Here is a 12,964-nt window from a genome sequence, read left to right on the forward strand (position 1 = left end):
CCAAAGACATCAGTCGAAAAGCGCGGCCGCTCTGAAGGGTGTGTGTTGGGCGGGGGGGGGGGGCGCATCCAACCTCTGAATCCGGGGACACTGAGGCTGCAGGGATGAGGTTATCTTCGGAGGGGACACTGTGTGAGACAGAGGTTCACCTGGCGGAGGTAGATGTCTTTGTTTTGAGAGGATCTCAGTAACTTCAAGCACCAGAGAAAGTTTCTGCTCTCTTGCTGTCATTCTGAAATCCACTTCAAAATGCATTCCTCCCGATACGGTGACATCATTCAAATTGTTTTCAATGCATTTACGTGTTTTAGGAATTTTCACAAACAAATACTACTTGACTTGAAGGAAATCAGCGAATGTCAGTTGCGTTGCATAACTAACAAGTGCGATTATCTCACCTCATTAGCAGATTTTTTTCATTCATATCAATGTATATTTTTGAAGTGTAAGTGGTTGCCATCGCTTAACCACTGACTTAATTCCAGTTTGATCCAATAAGTGTGCATGTGTTTGAGGAGAGAGAGAGAGCGAGCGAGAGAGAGAGAGAGAGAGAGAGAGAGAAGGGGGGGGGGGGGGGGGGGGGGGGGGGGAGTAGAGGAAAGGAGAGGAGAGGAGGGAGGATTGATCCGCGTCTGTTAAAATCTTGTTCTGGTTTTTCTTGGAGTGAGGTCCGTGCCTGCCGACGCGCCTCTCCTGTGCTGCCCCCCTCAAGAATAGCTTTTTATGGGAGGAAAACCTTTGGATTTTTTTTGAAAGGAAAACGGATCTGAATAACAGCAGTGAAGTGGATAAAAACGCACGACTGGGTTCTTTTTGTGTTATCTCTTGCATTGTTCCCCCTGGTGTCTGAATGAAACGGGGAGGGAGAGGGAAGAGAGACGGTGCAGGTTCTGGATTAGGAGTCGGTCTGACTGTGTGATTTGGTGTAAACACGTTTCCAGTGCGCACGTTTTAACTTTTATTTCTTCAGAAACTGGTGAGCTCGACCCATCTCCTTTTGTGCCGCGGAGTTCGCTTTCCTTGAAACGAATAGACTTTCGTGTTTTCCTCCCGCAGAGAAGCAGCTTAAACTTTCTACGTTTAAATAAATGAAAAGGTCGGATTTCATTTCCCCCCCTTCAAACATTTTGGAGGTGATGTCATCGTGCTCTGTTTGGGCTGGTATTGTGTCGAGAGGGCGCAGGGAGGACTTCTGCAGCTGATCGGTAACCAGCGGCCGGGGCAAGCGGGGAAGTCCGCAAAATCAGGTGCAAAGTGCGGCTGTCATTTCCTCGCTGTGTCGCGGGTGGCTGAGTCCGCCACCCAGTCACAGCTGTTCCCATCCTCTACAGCCCCCACACGCCCCCCTCCCACCCCCTTCCCCCACTCGTTTTTTTCCCCCTGCATTATCCCGTGCCATTTTCCTCTGAGCTGGACCGCTCTGGGACCTTATCAGCCTCTCTGTCGGACACTGTTGTGCGGTGTCACCAGAGCCACAGACCCGTTGAGCCAGCGTGGGGGCGCAGTCATGACCGAGGCCCTACATTACCCTGCGCCCGCGGAGCCCCCGTATTCAGTTCACGGTTCGCTCCATCAGCCAGCCCAGGTAGCCCACCTCCAACTGCTCCTGACCCCGCTCTGCTGGTACTAAACCTGCCTGCTACTTTTGTCTTTGCTGGAACAAACACTCTACCACTGTCTTTTTAATCATCTGACCGGCCACAGAATTACTTTGGTGGACAAAAACCTCACGCATTGGATTACGCAGAAGATTACGCACGAAAACGCATCCTCGTCAAATGGCTGAGCATCGCCCCACGGGTCAACAAGGCCGATTGGAAATTGGTTATCTGTGACGCGTGAGCGCGCTTTCACCTGTTCCTCTCTTTGTCGGGAACGCGGAGCCCTTAGAGTCCTAACCTCCCCACTTTGCTTCCCCGCCCATCCGTCTCTCCGCTACACTGGACAGCTGTTAGAGGTTGCCCGGCGGTCACAGTGGCACAGTCACCCCGGCCTCACGCCCCACTTCGCTCGCGCCCACACGTTTACGCACGCCGGGAGAACCGGAGCACGCCGCCGCCGATGCCAACGGGACTGTCGGCTGACTCTTTGACTCTGCACAACATCCAGCGGATTGACAAAACAGGAGGAAACTCTCTGGGCTGTAGGACTGGTTTAGACCGAGCGAGGAGACTGTCTCTGGGACAAGTTCCATAGTGGAGGGGGGAAGCAATGTTGTCCCTTCTTTCCACGCTGACCGTCTTGTAAGTCACTTTTATCACTTCATCATGTAATGTACTCATTTGCGTGATGGCCCATGTCCTTCTTAGTTGTTCAAACTAATTCTGTGACAGCCATAGCTGCAAATGAAGATGATAGAGAGGAAGGTTGCAATGTCTAACGATTACATCACTCCTCATCAGTCCCCACAGAAAACATGCCAGGGAAGGCCTGTTTTGATTGGCTGACAGTTCAGGGTCACTGGGTCAGAGTCGGGGACCTGTTACTCATAAAACCTGCCATAAACATCTCCATCACCATCTGCACTTACTTCAGGGATGGCCAGACTGAATTAGAAAAAGCCGTTTTCCCCATTGCCAAGAAATTGCTTTTTCCCCCTATTGAAAATATTTCTGAAGTTGAGTCAAGTAACACCGGCTTTATCTAGTGGGATAGGAAAATGATCAAGTGCCAAGAGCAAAACTAAGGGAGGAGGATACAGACTCAAGGGGCTTGGGTTTGCCCATTTGAGGTGTGTCTTGTTAAAAGCCAAGGGATTTATTTTTCTTTCTTTGTGTCGGCTGTACTTCTCCCAGATGGCAGTCATCTCCAGATACTTCTCATTCCTCGCACAACCTGGACAGGGTGTGTGCTGCTGCTGGTGCTGGTGTCTGCTTGACTTTCTCTCTCTTTGTCTGTGTCTCCCTCACACTCTCTCCTCTTAACCACCTCACTGCCTGCATCTGTCTTCCTGTCTTGCCTATAGCCAATTTTTCCACAGATACTTGCTCAGATAAAAAAGTATGAATTAATAACTGTTGAATGATGGCGCCACTGGCGCTATCCGCGGAGAAGCAGTCTCACTGTTTAGTCTGCTGGTTTTAGTTTTGGTCTTCCAGAGTCAATCATCTTTCTATTCATTTCCTTTTTCGCAGTTTTCTTCACAGCCTCTTCACTTGATGAATGCTGTTTTACCAACTTGATCGTAGCGAAAGTGTTCAAGCCAAGAGCCTTATGCCGCTACAACCTGTTATTGCTCAGCTCCCTCGCGAGGCCTTTGGCTTCTTTGACAATTTCTCCCCGCATAGGCTCTTTTCCTGCTGATACCACTCACACGCCTTCTCGCCTAACCACCATTCTTCACCGGGGAACATCTGACACTCTTGCATTAATGCCGAAGCCCAATCGCTCCAGTGTTGGCCTACCACGCTAACCACTGCTACACACAGCTGAAACCACGGCTCTGTGCTGAATCCCACCAGGCCGACCGCTCTCGCTCCGCGCTGCTGCCCAGTCCTCGTTTCTGAGGCCTGCTAGTCCGACCGCAGCCTCCATATGGTAGATCTGCTGGGACGCAGGTTTATGATGTCAGACCTTTGCTTGTATTGGAAGCCAGCCAAGGCGCACCGGGCTTTCCCTTTTCTCCATACCTCCTTCTGTCTTTACTTTACCCGAATTTTACTCTTATTTTCTCGTTTTTCTCATCCCTCCCCCACTCCCGGGTTGATCCCGTCTCCTTCTTTCCTCTCTCCTTCCCTTTCGCTCTGTGGCTGGCATAATACGGAGTGTCTGTGGTTTTTGTGGGAGTGGGGGAATCTAGTGCCGAGGCACTTTTCCTGCAGTGTCCTCGGCAGCAGTGCAGCCGTGGTGTTTTAACAGCTGAGAGTCCTCACAATGCACAGGCGCTCAGGTTTTTTCGGCTGCGCAGGCAAAATCCGATGGCCAATATGTTGCATTGCCCGGGCTATCTGCAGCTATATAACGACTCAGAGGCCAACACACCAGCTATAGGAAAAACATATTGAGACGGAGGTAGGAATAGAGAGGAAGTATGTGTATGTGTGGATGATATTGTCAGGGGGCAGTCACATGTGTTACGATGTGCATGAGTTGAACCCCACTCGTTTGTTCCAATTATTTATCCTTTTGCCTACTTCTCGCGCCAGGCCACTTTCTGACTCTCATCTCACTACTTTTTCTCCTTGTTCCTAGAAAATCAAACTGTAGCCTTTTCCACCCTTTCCTTCGCACATCTTTGCATATTCTTTCTGATTTTATCTCTCACCTCTCTTGTTATCTGTCAGCCTTCTCTTGCTTCTTATACCCTCTATTTATTCCGACATCACCTTCCTTCTCCCTATCCCTTTGTGTATCTCTCAGTTTATCTCCCTCTCTCAGCACTGTGTATGTCTTTGCTTTGGCCCAGCTGTCAGCTGCCTGCTCCTCCTGTACGCACACATAAAGCCCGCACACATCTGCACATCTGTGTGTATGCCCATGACAGTGCGGAGGAGTCACCCTGCTAACCCCAAACATAAAGCAAGATGGGAGACAGGGAACGATAGGAAAAAGGTAGAGAAAGAAGAAAGACGGGGAGGGAGGTAATGTGGAAAGCGATAGGGAGGACAACAAGTCAGAGAGTAAGACTGGAGTACAGAGCATATAAGAGAGAGAGAGAGAGAGAGAGAGAGGGAGAAGGCATCAAGAGAGATAGAAGATGAGGTGGGAAAAGACAACATTCGTAGAATTGCTTTTCGGCCCACACACTTGGTTCTGAACTTCATTAGGTTTTTTAGCCACTAATTCGGAACAGTTCAAGGAATGGCAGAGTAGATTCTGTGCAACACAACACTCCCTTACTAAAGATGTCAATAACAAGATGCATCCAAGTTCAAGGTCTAAACTTTAAAAAAGCCCTTCGATAAAGTGAGACGGTTTTATTGAAACTGTAACCAGGTGTTTCCATCACTAATGTCTCTGAAGGTCCACATCAGATGGATACGTTAGTAATAGTAATAGGTGACTAAGTGATTCCCCCGTAAATAATCCGTCCAAACATTTTAGTAATTTATGTCCACTTATTCATAGAAATTCTAATTTGACCACATTCTGCTGCTCTCCGAAGCCACATCACAGCTTAACATACACCTGCAGTCCAGCCCAGCTGTCTACATACACAGAGCAGCCAAATACGCCAGCCCAGTGCCTCAGATGTCCAAATCAAAACATGTTCTAGTTGTCTCGGTATGTTTGCCATTTCGCCACGGTCCAAGCAGGTCATTTGGAGGCCAGATTTTGGCGTGGCGAAAGTCATGAACCGGTCAGAAAGTGGGTTTCTACTGAAGGCTGGTAGCGTAACAATAAACACTGCTCTGGGTGTTGTCTGTCTGCGGACTCCTGGACATCTGCCTGCCTGTCCGTTTGGCATGTATCTGTGCCAGTCGTGCACCCGGCAATGTGACTAATTACCCAACAAGGAAAGGAGACAGGTTGAGGAGAAAGAATGGCAGGGAAGAAAGAGATGGAAATCATGGTGTCACACGTCTCTCTTCCAGAAGTTAAATTTGCTTGGATATTTCTAAATTCAGACTTTTCCACTTTTTCCAGATGTATCCAGATGTTGCTGGTGAAGTGCAATCCATTACAGGTAATGCCTGACAAAGAGTTCATCTACCGTTCATCTACCGTACAAAGGATTTAAAGTGATAATAGTTTTATTAAGGCTGTTAATTACTTTCTGTATATGTTTACGCATGCCAACCTCTCGATGTGTGTGTGTGTGTGCTTTCTCAGCAGGTACTCAGTGTGGACGGGGTCAACTTCAGCGTGCACGTGGAGAACCAAACGCAGGTGCGAGACACCATGAGTCGGCGACAACACCGGGTCTACCAACTCTACAGCCGCACCAGCGGCAAACACGTCCAGGTGCTGGGGCGCAGAATCAGCGCACGAGGAGAAGATGGAGACAAATTTGGTAAGACACACACACACGTGACGTGACGCGTGATTCAGTGAATACGCAGCGAGATGTTTCCTGCACACACATGCCTACTCACACCCACTCACGGCCGCAAGTACAAAGGCCTGGTGGTTGACAAAGTGCATGCATGAACGGATACAGAATGCAACTGTGCCGGCACACTCACAAAAGCACACATACACGCCTCCCCAGGCTTTGGCAGAGGGGCAGTGGAGCTTGTCTTGGGAGTACAAAGACCTCATCGACTGGCTGCTGACTCAATGATTCACTAGAGAGAGAGAGAGAGAGAGGAAGAGATACGGTGTTTGTGAAAAGAAGTGTGAGTTAGCGGAAAAGCCTGGCAGGTAGAGTGTTAGAAACTCATCTCCTTCATCGATCCCTCCATTGATTGCTCATTCTCCCTGTGGTCTCCTCTGGAATCAAAACAGCAGGCTTCCTCTCCGTCCCTCCCTCTATCCTGGAACAATCCCTCTGTCCATCCCCCACTCCCTGGTCCCTTCCATCTTTCTCCATCCATTCTTAAACCTCACACAATCAATGGGCAGAAAAAAGCCAAGCCATAGAGGTGGAGTTCATATACACAAAGGTATGTCACATACTACTCCTAAGCAGATCAACCCATCCAAAACTGACCAGCTGTGACAATAAGGCGTTACACAAACCAGGAACAGAGAGAGGAAATAAAGCACAGATGAGGCGGGCGCATGAAGGTACAAACATGAAGTGAAAGAGCAGAAGGGAGACGAGAGTAGGGGGAAGAAAACGGAAGAGGGCAGGAGGGAGGGAGTTATTGATTTCTCTTGACCCCTTTGTTGACTAAGGTCACGTAGGAACCATTTTAAGGATATATTTTCAAACAGACACAAGCGCTCTGAGGATGTGTTGTTGGCGAAGCGGTATTGCCGGGGAGGATGAACACGCATGCACCTGCACACACACAAATACACAGAGGCGCACGCGCACGTGCACTTACCTAAAACAATAGTATCGCAGACACTCGGTCTGTTCTCCCGCTCCTCTCGGCCCACCCTGCTCTGTCTACTTTTGGCTGTTATCTTCTTTACGAGGCCCATTTGTGGTCAGTGCCTCAGATCCATGTGTGTGACTGGGCTTATCTCACAACCATCTGTCCAGCCAGAGACATTTACATAGGCCTGTGATTTATCAGCATGTTTAATAGCAACTATGAATCCTCATACTGTGATTTATTGGGAATGCCTTATCTGGTTTAAAGACTCAAATCTGATTTAATGGTGACTGGTAATCTGTGCAATTAGTGTTGCACTACTTGCTGTGGGCTCGTTCGGGTTCACTTGAATGTTGTTCTTTCAATGACAAACGACCTCACATGAAAGGGAAGTGAGCACTCACTGCGGGATAGCTTTAGCTTTCTTCCTCTAATATTTGCGCGGTACAACCTAATAAATCGGTGACATCCTGCAAATACCAAATGCTGTATTTTCTGCATTGCCTGCATCTCTAATGTCTGTCTGTCCTTCTGTCTGTCCCTTCACAAGCCCAGCTCGTAGTGGAGGCTGATACCTTTGGTAGCCAGGTGAGAATCCGTGGTAAAGCGACCGACTTCTACCTGTGCATGAACCGTCGTGGAAAGCTGGTAGGAAAGGTGAGACTTCTTTCTTTCTTGCAGTTTATCAAGAATCAAATGATCTTAAAGGATCCTGACCAGCGTCTCTTTGTTTCTCCCGATGTGCGTGTGTGATGGTACCTGCGGTTTGCGTTTCACACAGAAGGCCAGTAATCGAAGCGATGACTGCGTCTTTGTGGAAAAGGTTTTGGAAAACCACTACACAGCTCTGATGTCAGCACGCCACGCAGGCTGGTATGTGGGCTTCACCAAAAGAGGCCGTCCTCGCCGCGGCCCCCAAACACTCCCCAACCAGCAGGACGTACACTTCATGAAGCGCTTCCCGCCCGGTGAGCAGCCCGACTTCACCACCCCCTTTCGCTTCACCACCGTCAGCAAGCGGGGCAAGCGGGTGCGTGCTACCGGGCCCCGCTAGTAGTGGCTCACACGAGCACCCACTGTCTTTTTCATCCAAAGCCTTGACCTGAGCCTGCCAATAGCTAACCCAGTCATCTCCTATGTCACACACGACTGAACACCTCTCTTTGTTGGGACAAACATTGACCAGAGACTAGATGAATCATACATGGGGTATACATTTACACCTAGTAATTTGCTACAACAGTCCAATAGTTAAAGATCCTTCCTCTTAGTTTTAGTTCCCTTACTGGGCCAACTGGACCATTACTTGTCCATTGCTGGCATCTCTAGGCCAGAAATACTGACAGGGAAGTTGTAGGGCATCCAGAGTCCCAGGCTCTATGAAGGCCTTTATTCCAATACCACAAAAACCACAAGGCCTTTGTGGATCCTCTTCTGGACCAGCTGGACAATGTCCTGTATGGGATTACAACTGGACCATACAGAGAGAGAGAACAAGGGGTGGGAAAGACGAACTGAACAAGAGAGTGGGTGCTTGGCCTAGGCATAAAAGGGAAAACAGGAAGGACAAGGACAGGAAAACGGCAGAGTGGACAAAGGGATAGAGCAATCTGCACGGATGAGATGGACCAATGATGGACTGCTGACCTGTGACACACTTCTGTCACATCTGTCTCACTGCTAAATTGGTGTCAACCTGTGAGAGTGCCGACAAAAGGATGAACGAGGGAATGATTGAGTGAGTAACTTAGTGAATAAACGCATGTTTGTAAGAACAAGAAGACACGGAAATGTATGTGACAGTGGGTGTTTGTGTGTGTGTGTGTGTGTGTGTGTGTGTGTGTGTGTGTGTGTGTGTGTGAGGGAGTGCACCAACAACCGTGAGTCAAGTTGTATCACGAGGGACTCTGGCAAGGGACCATTCATTCCATGCATGAACCTGTGACACCTCACCGCGGGGACCGAAGCATTAGGAACTGGAATGTATAAAATCCAAGCCGCACCAAAAACAGCTAGCCAATCACAGCGAACCAAACCAACGACCAACCAAAGACAACTGGAGACCTTCTTCGTGACTCCTCCCCACACTCCCCCAGGGACACTACGCCCTCAGCTTATAGGTGCAGAGAATGACAAGTGCCGGGACGAGCATGGCGGGGAGGGTGCCTTGTCTATTAGCATTGCTATAGAAACGACCCATGGGATGATGCTCCTGTGCGATACCGTGGATACAGAATGCTGCTAACAGGACATTCGGTGGAACAGACCAAAGTCTCATGTATACACACAGGAGAAAAAATATTAAAGGGAACAATTTATTGAAAGTTATATATATATTATATATATAAAGAAGACAGAAACCTTAAATAAGCAATCTTACTAGGATGGTTATTATAATTATTACGATAAAATTATTTCATTTATTTATTTCAGCTCTGTGTGCAGCAGTCTTTCTCGACTCAGTAAACCCTACAGAAACATTTCCTGTGTCTCACAGCCTCTTTAAACTGCTTCTTCTCTCTTTTCTGTCAAAGAGTTTGTTGTAGAAAGATTGCCGAGTTTACGGATATGCTCGGCGGGCTTTAAAGCCCAATAACTATCGACCAAAATTATAAAGTAATATCTGCCGTGTATAAAAAAAACAACAACATCTGCTTGTTCCAGTTACTGTAATATGGTGATTTCTTTGTTTGCTCTATTTTGTATCACTCTAAATTGAATATTGTTGGGGTTTAGTTGAAGAAAACAAGGCAAGACATTTTCATGAGCTCAGAAAAATAGTCATAGGGTTCGGTCGGTATGATGAGATACAGCCTGATATATTATACGTTTGTCAATCATCAGAGAATGTGCAATACAGTTTATACCAAGATATGTATATGGCTTTAATATATCTGATTGTACTAGACAACATGTATTTGCAACATCACAATCAATCAGTGGGTAGGATTAATTTATTCGAGTATTGAGTTTGAGGGACTTTTGTATCAGTGTACCGTAGTTTTTTATGTATTTAGTTCACTGGATTAACCAAACATTGCCCTTGATCCATAAAATGTTTCACTTGTATTTACAATACGTGGTATAAAAAAGCGTCTATTGTGATAAATCGTATCCATATCTCCCACTCCCAATGGGATATTTTCTATATAAATAGAAATCTATATTCCATAGATGAAAATATTGTAGTGCAGAGAAATGATTAGAAAATCATTAGAAAACTACATAATAACTAACAACTAAGTATCAAAGGCCAATAGCATGCTGTCACTGTTAAACTAAACTTAAATTAAACTTTCCCACACCGTTCAAAAAGTAATCTGCGGACTACACGTATAAAAACAAATTAGCAGATTTGTAATAGAGACAATGGTTAAGAACATAAATGCAGTAGAAGAAGTCACAGAAGCTCTAAACTCAGGCACTTGCTTTAAAAAACACAAATCTAAGAGGGACCAGCCTCAACACGGAAGCGCTTGAAACTGCTGAGCACTGAGGATTCAAAGTAAACAGTGACATCCGCATTAAAAATGTTTTTGCCACAATTATGCAACATGAAGGATTTGACAGAATAGTGGAACATTCAGTAGTGAGTTTGAGTTTCATTGCTGTTTCTTATCTCCTCTATCCTGCTCTTATCCCCCCCATGCCTCACCTTCCTTTCCTATCCTAGCAGGAGGTCACTGAAGAGATGTCGCTGCCAAATGACCCAATCATGCCGGCAGACACAAACAGCTGACTCAGGGGGGAAAAGGGTGTACGAGAGGAATTCTATTGCAAGGCAACAGGAATCTGTGCTGGAGGGGGTGGTACACGGGGGAGACAGTGGGAGGGAAACAGGGTGTGGGGGGTGGGATAAAGAAGGACGAGTAGGGGGTGGCGGGGTGAGTTGTTCGTTTTCTGGAACGTGGCTCTAGTTCCAGTCGGGAATGATGGAAATATTCCGCGTAGCCAAACCCAGAGTGGAAGGTGTATGGTAATCATGTCGGGGAAGGAATGCCAAATATGTGCGTGAGAAAGGAGCTGTGACCTGAGAGCTGCAGGAATTATGGGCCAAAATCCCACAGACCCAGAGGAAGCACACACACCCATGTCCAACTCATACACACATCATATACTAATGGTGCTCCACCAAGCACAGATCCATCCCACATAACTTATTCCTAGAATTCAAAACATTCTGCTGTATCAAACTAAACCTAAAACATTTAGAAAGCGATTCCCTTCCCTGTACCAGTAGAGAGAGAGAATACACCTTAACCATACAGACGCAGGACAGAGGTGAATTACAACAGCTGGACCTTTGCCGTAAAGGCACGGCTTTGACCATGTCGAATGCACACTACTCGTTCACAGTTACAGTATTTACACGACTGAGTATGTGATCTACTGTAACAGGTTGTTTTGAACTCTGAACTTGGCTGCAAACAGTGAGAGGCCCAGTCTCCAGGACAGATTGCACTGTGGGAGATTGCTGAGTTCACACTCCCACCTGGTGGCCGTCTTTGATACACTGTCATCCCGCCATAGTTTAACCAACATTTGTCTATCGTTAGATGTCTTTATAACAAAAGTGTAAATAAGTAACTGTTATGAACATATTGGAAAGTCTTACCGACAGATACCTGGAACCATATGAACTTGTATCGCATATACACTGTGGTTTCAAATTAAAGAAAGTTGACTTCAATATTGTGACGTCTTTGCCTTTGGTTGTTTTATATTTTACAACTTTTGTCTTTCTAAAACCAGAGGAATTCTACACACTGTCCATTTTCCTTGTACTGGCTTTGTTGAAGTGAAAAAGATCTAAATTAACTGGACCTAATGAAGGTCTGAACGGTTGTTAATAAAGTGAGTAAAAGTGATTCACAGTGTGCAGCATTCTTTGGTAAAACGTGCCTAAAAGCTAATGTTTGGCAACTAAGTCGGTTGAGCAATGTTGAGGTCAACTTTGTTCCATTTGCAGCTTCATATATTTATATCTACTGCAGTTCCTGCTCCGAGGGCGAAGGCCGGGCCACCGCAGGTGCATCTTGTACCGTTGTTGAGAACCGCTCATGGCCCGTAGACTCCATGGGAGCTGGTTGTAAACTCGCCTCGTGCTGCAGACGGCTTCTCACTATATCACAAGATCACGGAAAGATTGAATACATTACAAAAGTCCGTTTTATCAGGCTTAAAGTAAAAAAGTATGTTACCCGCAAGCCAGTGCATGGATCAACCAGTCCTCTGAAGGGCAACTGGAAGCCACGGGAGGGTTTCTTGGGTGAGTGCGAGAGGACACGGAAGGACAACCGGTCCTTCCATAACGATGGCGGCTCCTGAAGAGGTGGGTGTCGACCACATCAGTTCACAGCTGGAAAGTGTGTCTTCGTTGAGAGAAGCACCACTGTTTGCTTTGCTGCACAGAACACGATCGCTTGTCCATTCAAAGTTTAGTAGAATTGAACAAAACTGCACCAATCTTTAACTGACCAAAGTTCTTACAGGAACACAATCTTACTAGACTACCCCAATTTGGACAATGCATGTCCTGTGTAGAGTGATTGGATCAGATTAATGGTTATTGAGATATGTGAAGGACATAATCACCACGGACACATACACACCAACTATGCTATGACTTTCTGTATTACTTTCTATCTATTTTTTTGTCTCCGCCTCAATATTTGTATGATGGCAGGTTTGTGTGTGTTCGTTTCTAGACAGCGCCCAGAGAAACAGTGGAGAAAAAGTTTTCTCTTGTTTAGTGGCTAACAGCTAATTGAACCACCAGATAATACAAGCTGATGTGTACTTCTAGGTTGCTGGTCAGTGGTCAGACACAGTTGACACAGTTTGGGAAAACCGTTTCCCTCCATCGTGTCCAAGACACGATGCTTGGACTTTATCAAAGCATTCTGACTTGACATAGTATGACATACGTTCATATATTAAATATGTACTATTTAATTCGACTTTTTCCTTCTCTTTGTGACACAATATTATTTACTATTTATGTTATCACATTTTTGAAAAAATAAAACTTTAAATGT

At 46.4% G+C, this 12,964-nt stretch overlaps 1 protein-coding gene across 3 annotated transcripts; it reads left to right on the forward strand.

The window, feature by feature from the left end:
* Positions 1-630: 630 nt before the first annotated feature.
* On the forward strand, positions 631-10,750 carry fgf18a (fibroblast growth factor 18a). Of its 3 annotated transcripts, XM_078101312.1 has the most exons (6): positions 1,282-2,243; positions 5,587-5,626; positions 5,773-5,953; positions 7,477-7,583; positions 7,708-7,894; positions 10,600-10,750. In XM_078101312.1, the coding sequence occupies exons 1-6, from the start codon at positions 2,212-2,214 to the stop codon at positions 10,611-10,613; spliced, it is 561 nt and encodes a 186-aa protein (XP_077957438.1). In that variant the 5' UTR covers positions 1,282-2,211; the 3' UTR covers positions 10,614-10,750. The 3 variants fall into 3 exon arrangements, with proteins under 3 accessions (XP_040030710.1, XP_077957438.1, XP_040030711.1); XM_040174776.2 differs by lacking the exon at positions 10,600-10,750 and having other exon boundaries at positions 631-2,243; positions 7,708-9,576; XM_040174777.2 differs by lacking the exon at positions 10,600-10,750 and having other exon boundaries at positions 1,300-2,243; positions 5,776-5,953; positions 7,708-9,576.
* Positions 10,751-12,964: the final 2,214 nt, after the last annotated feature.

Source organism: Gasterosteus aculeatus, chromosome 4 (assembly GCF_964276395.1).
Source record: "Gasterosteus aculeatus chromosome 4, fGasAcu3.hap1.1, whole genome shotgun sequence".
NCBI classification, from domain to species: Eukaryota; Metazoa; Chordata; class Actinopteri; order Perciformes; family Gasterosteidae; genus Gasterosteus; species Gasterosteus aculeatus.

Excerpts from the sequence above, each read along its gene's own strand:
- fgf18a (XM_040174776.2), top strand. The coding sequence starts at position 2,212 with ATGTTGTCCCTTCTTTCCACGCTGACCGTCTT. Across the intron at positions 5,954-7,476 it reads AGAAGATGGAGACAAATTTG|CCCAGCTCGTAGTGGAGGCT; the intron begins GTAAGACACACA and ends TCCCTTCACAAG. Across the intron at positions 7,584-7,707 it reads GTGGAAAGCTGGTAGGAAAG|AAGGCCAGTAATCGAAGCGA; the intron begins GTGAGACTTCTT and ends CGTTTCACACAG.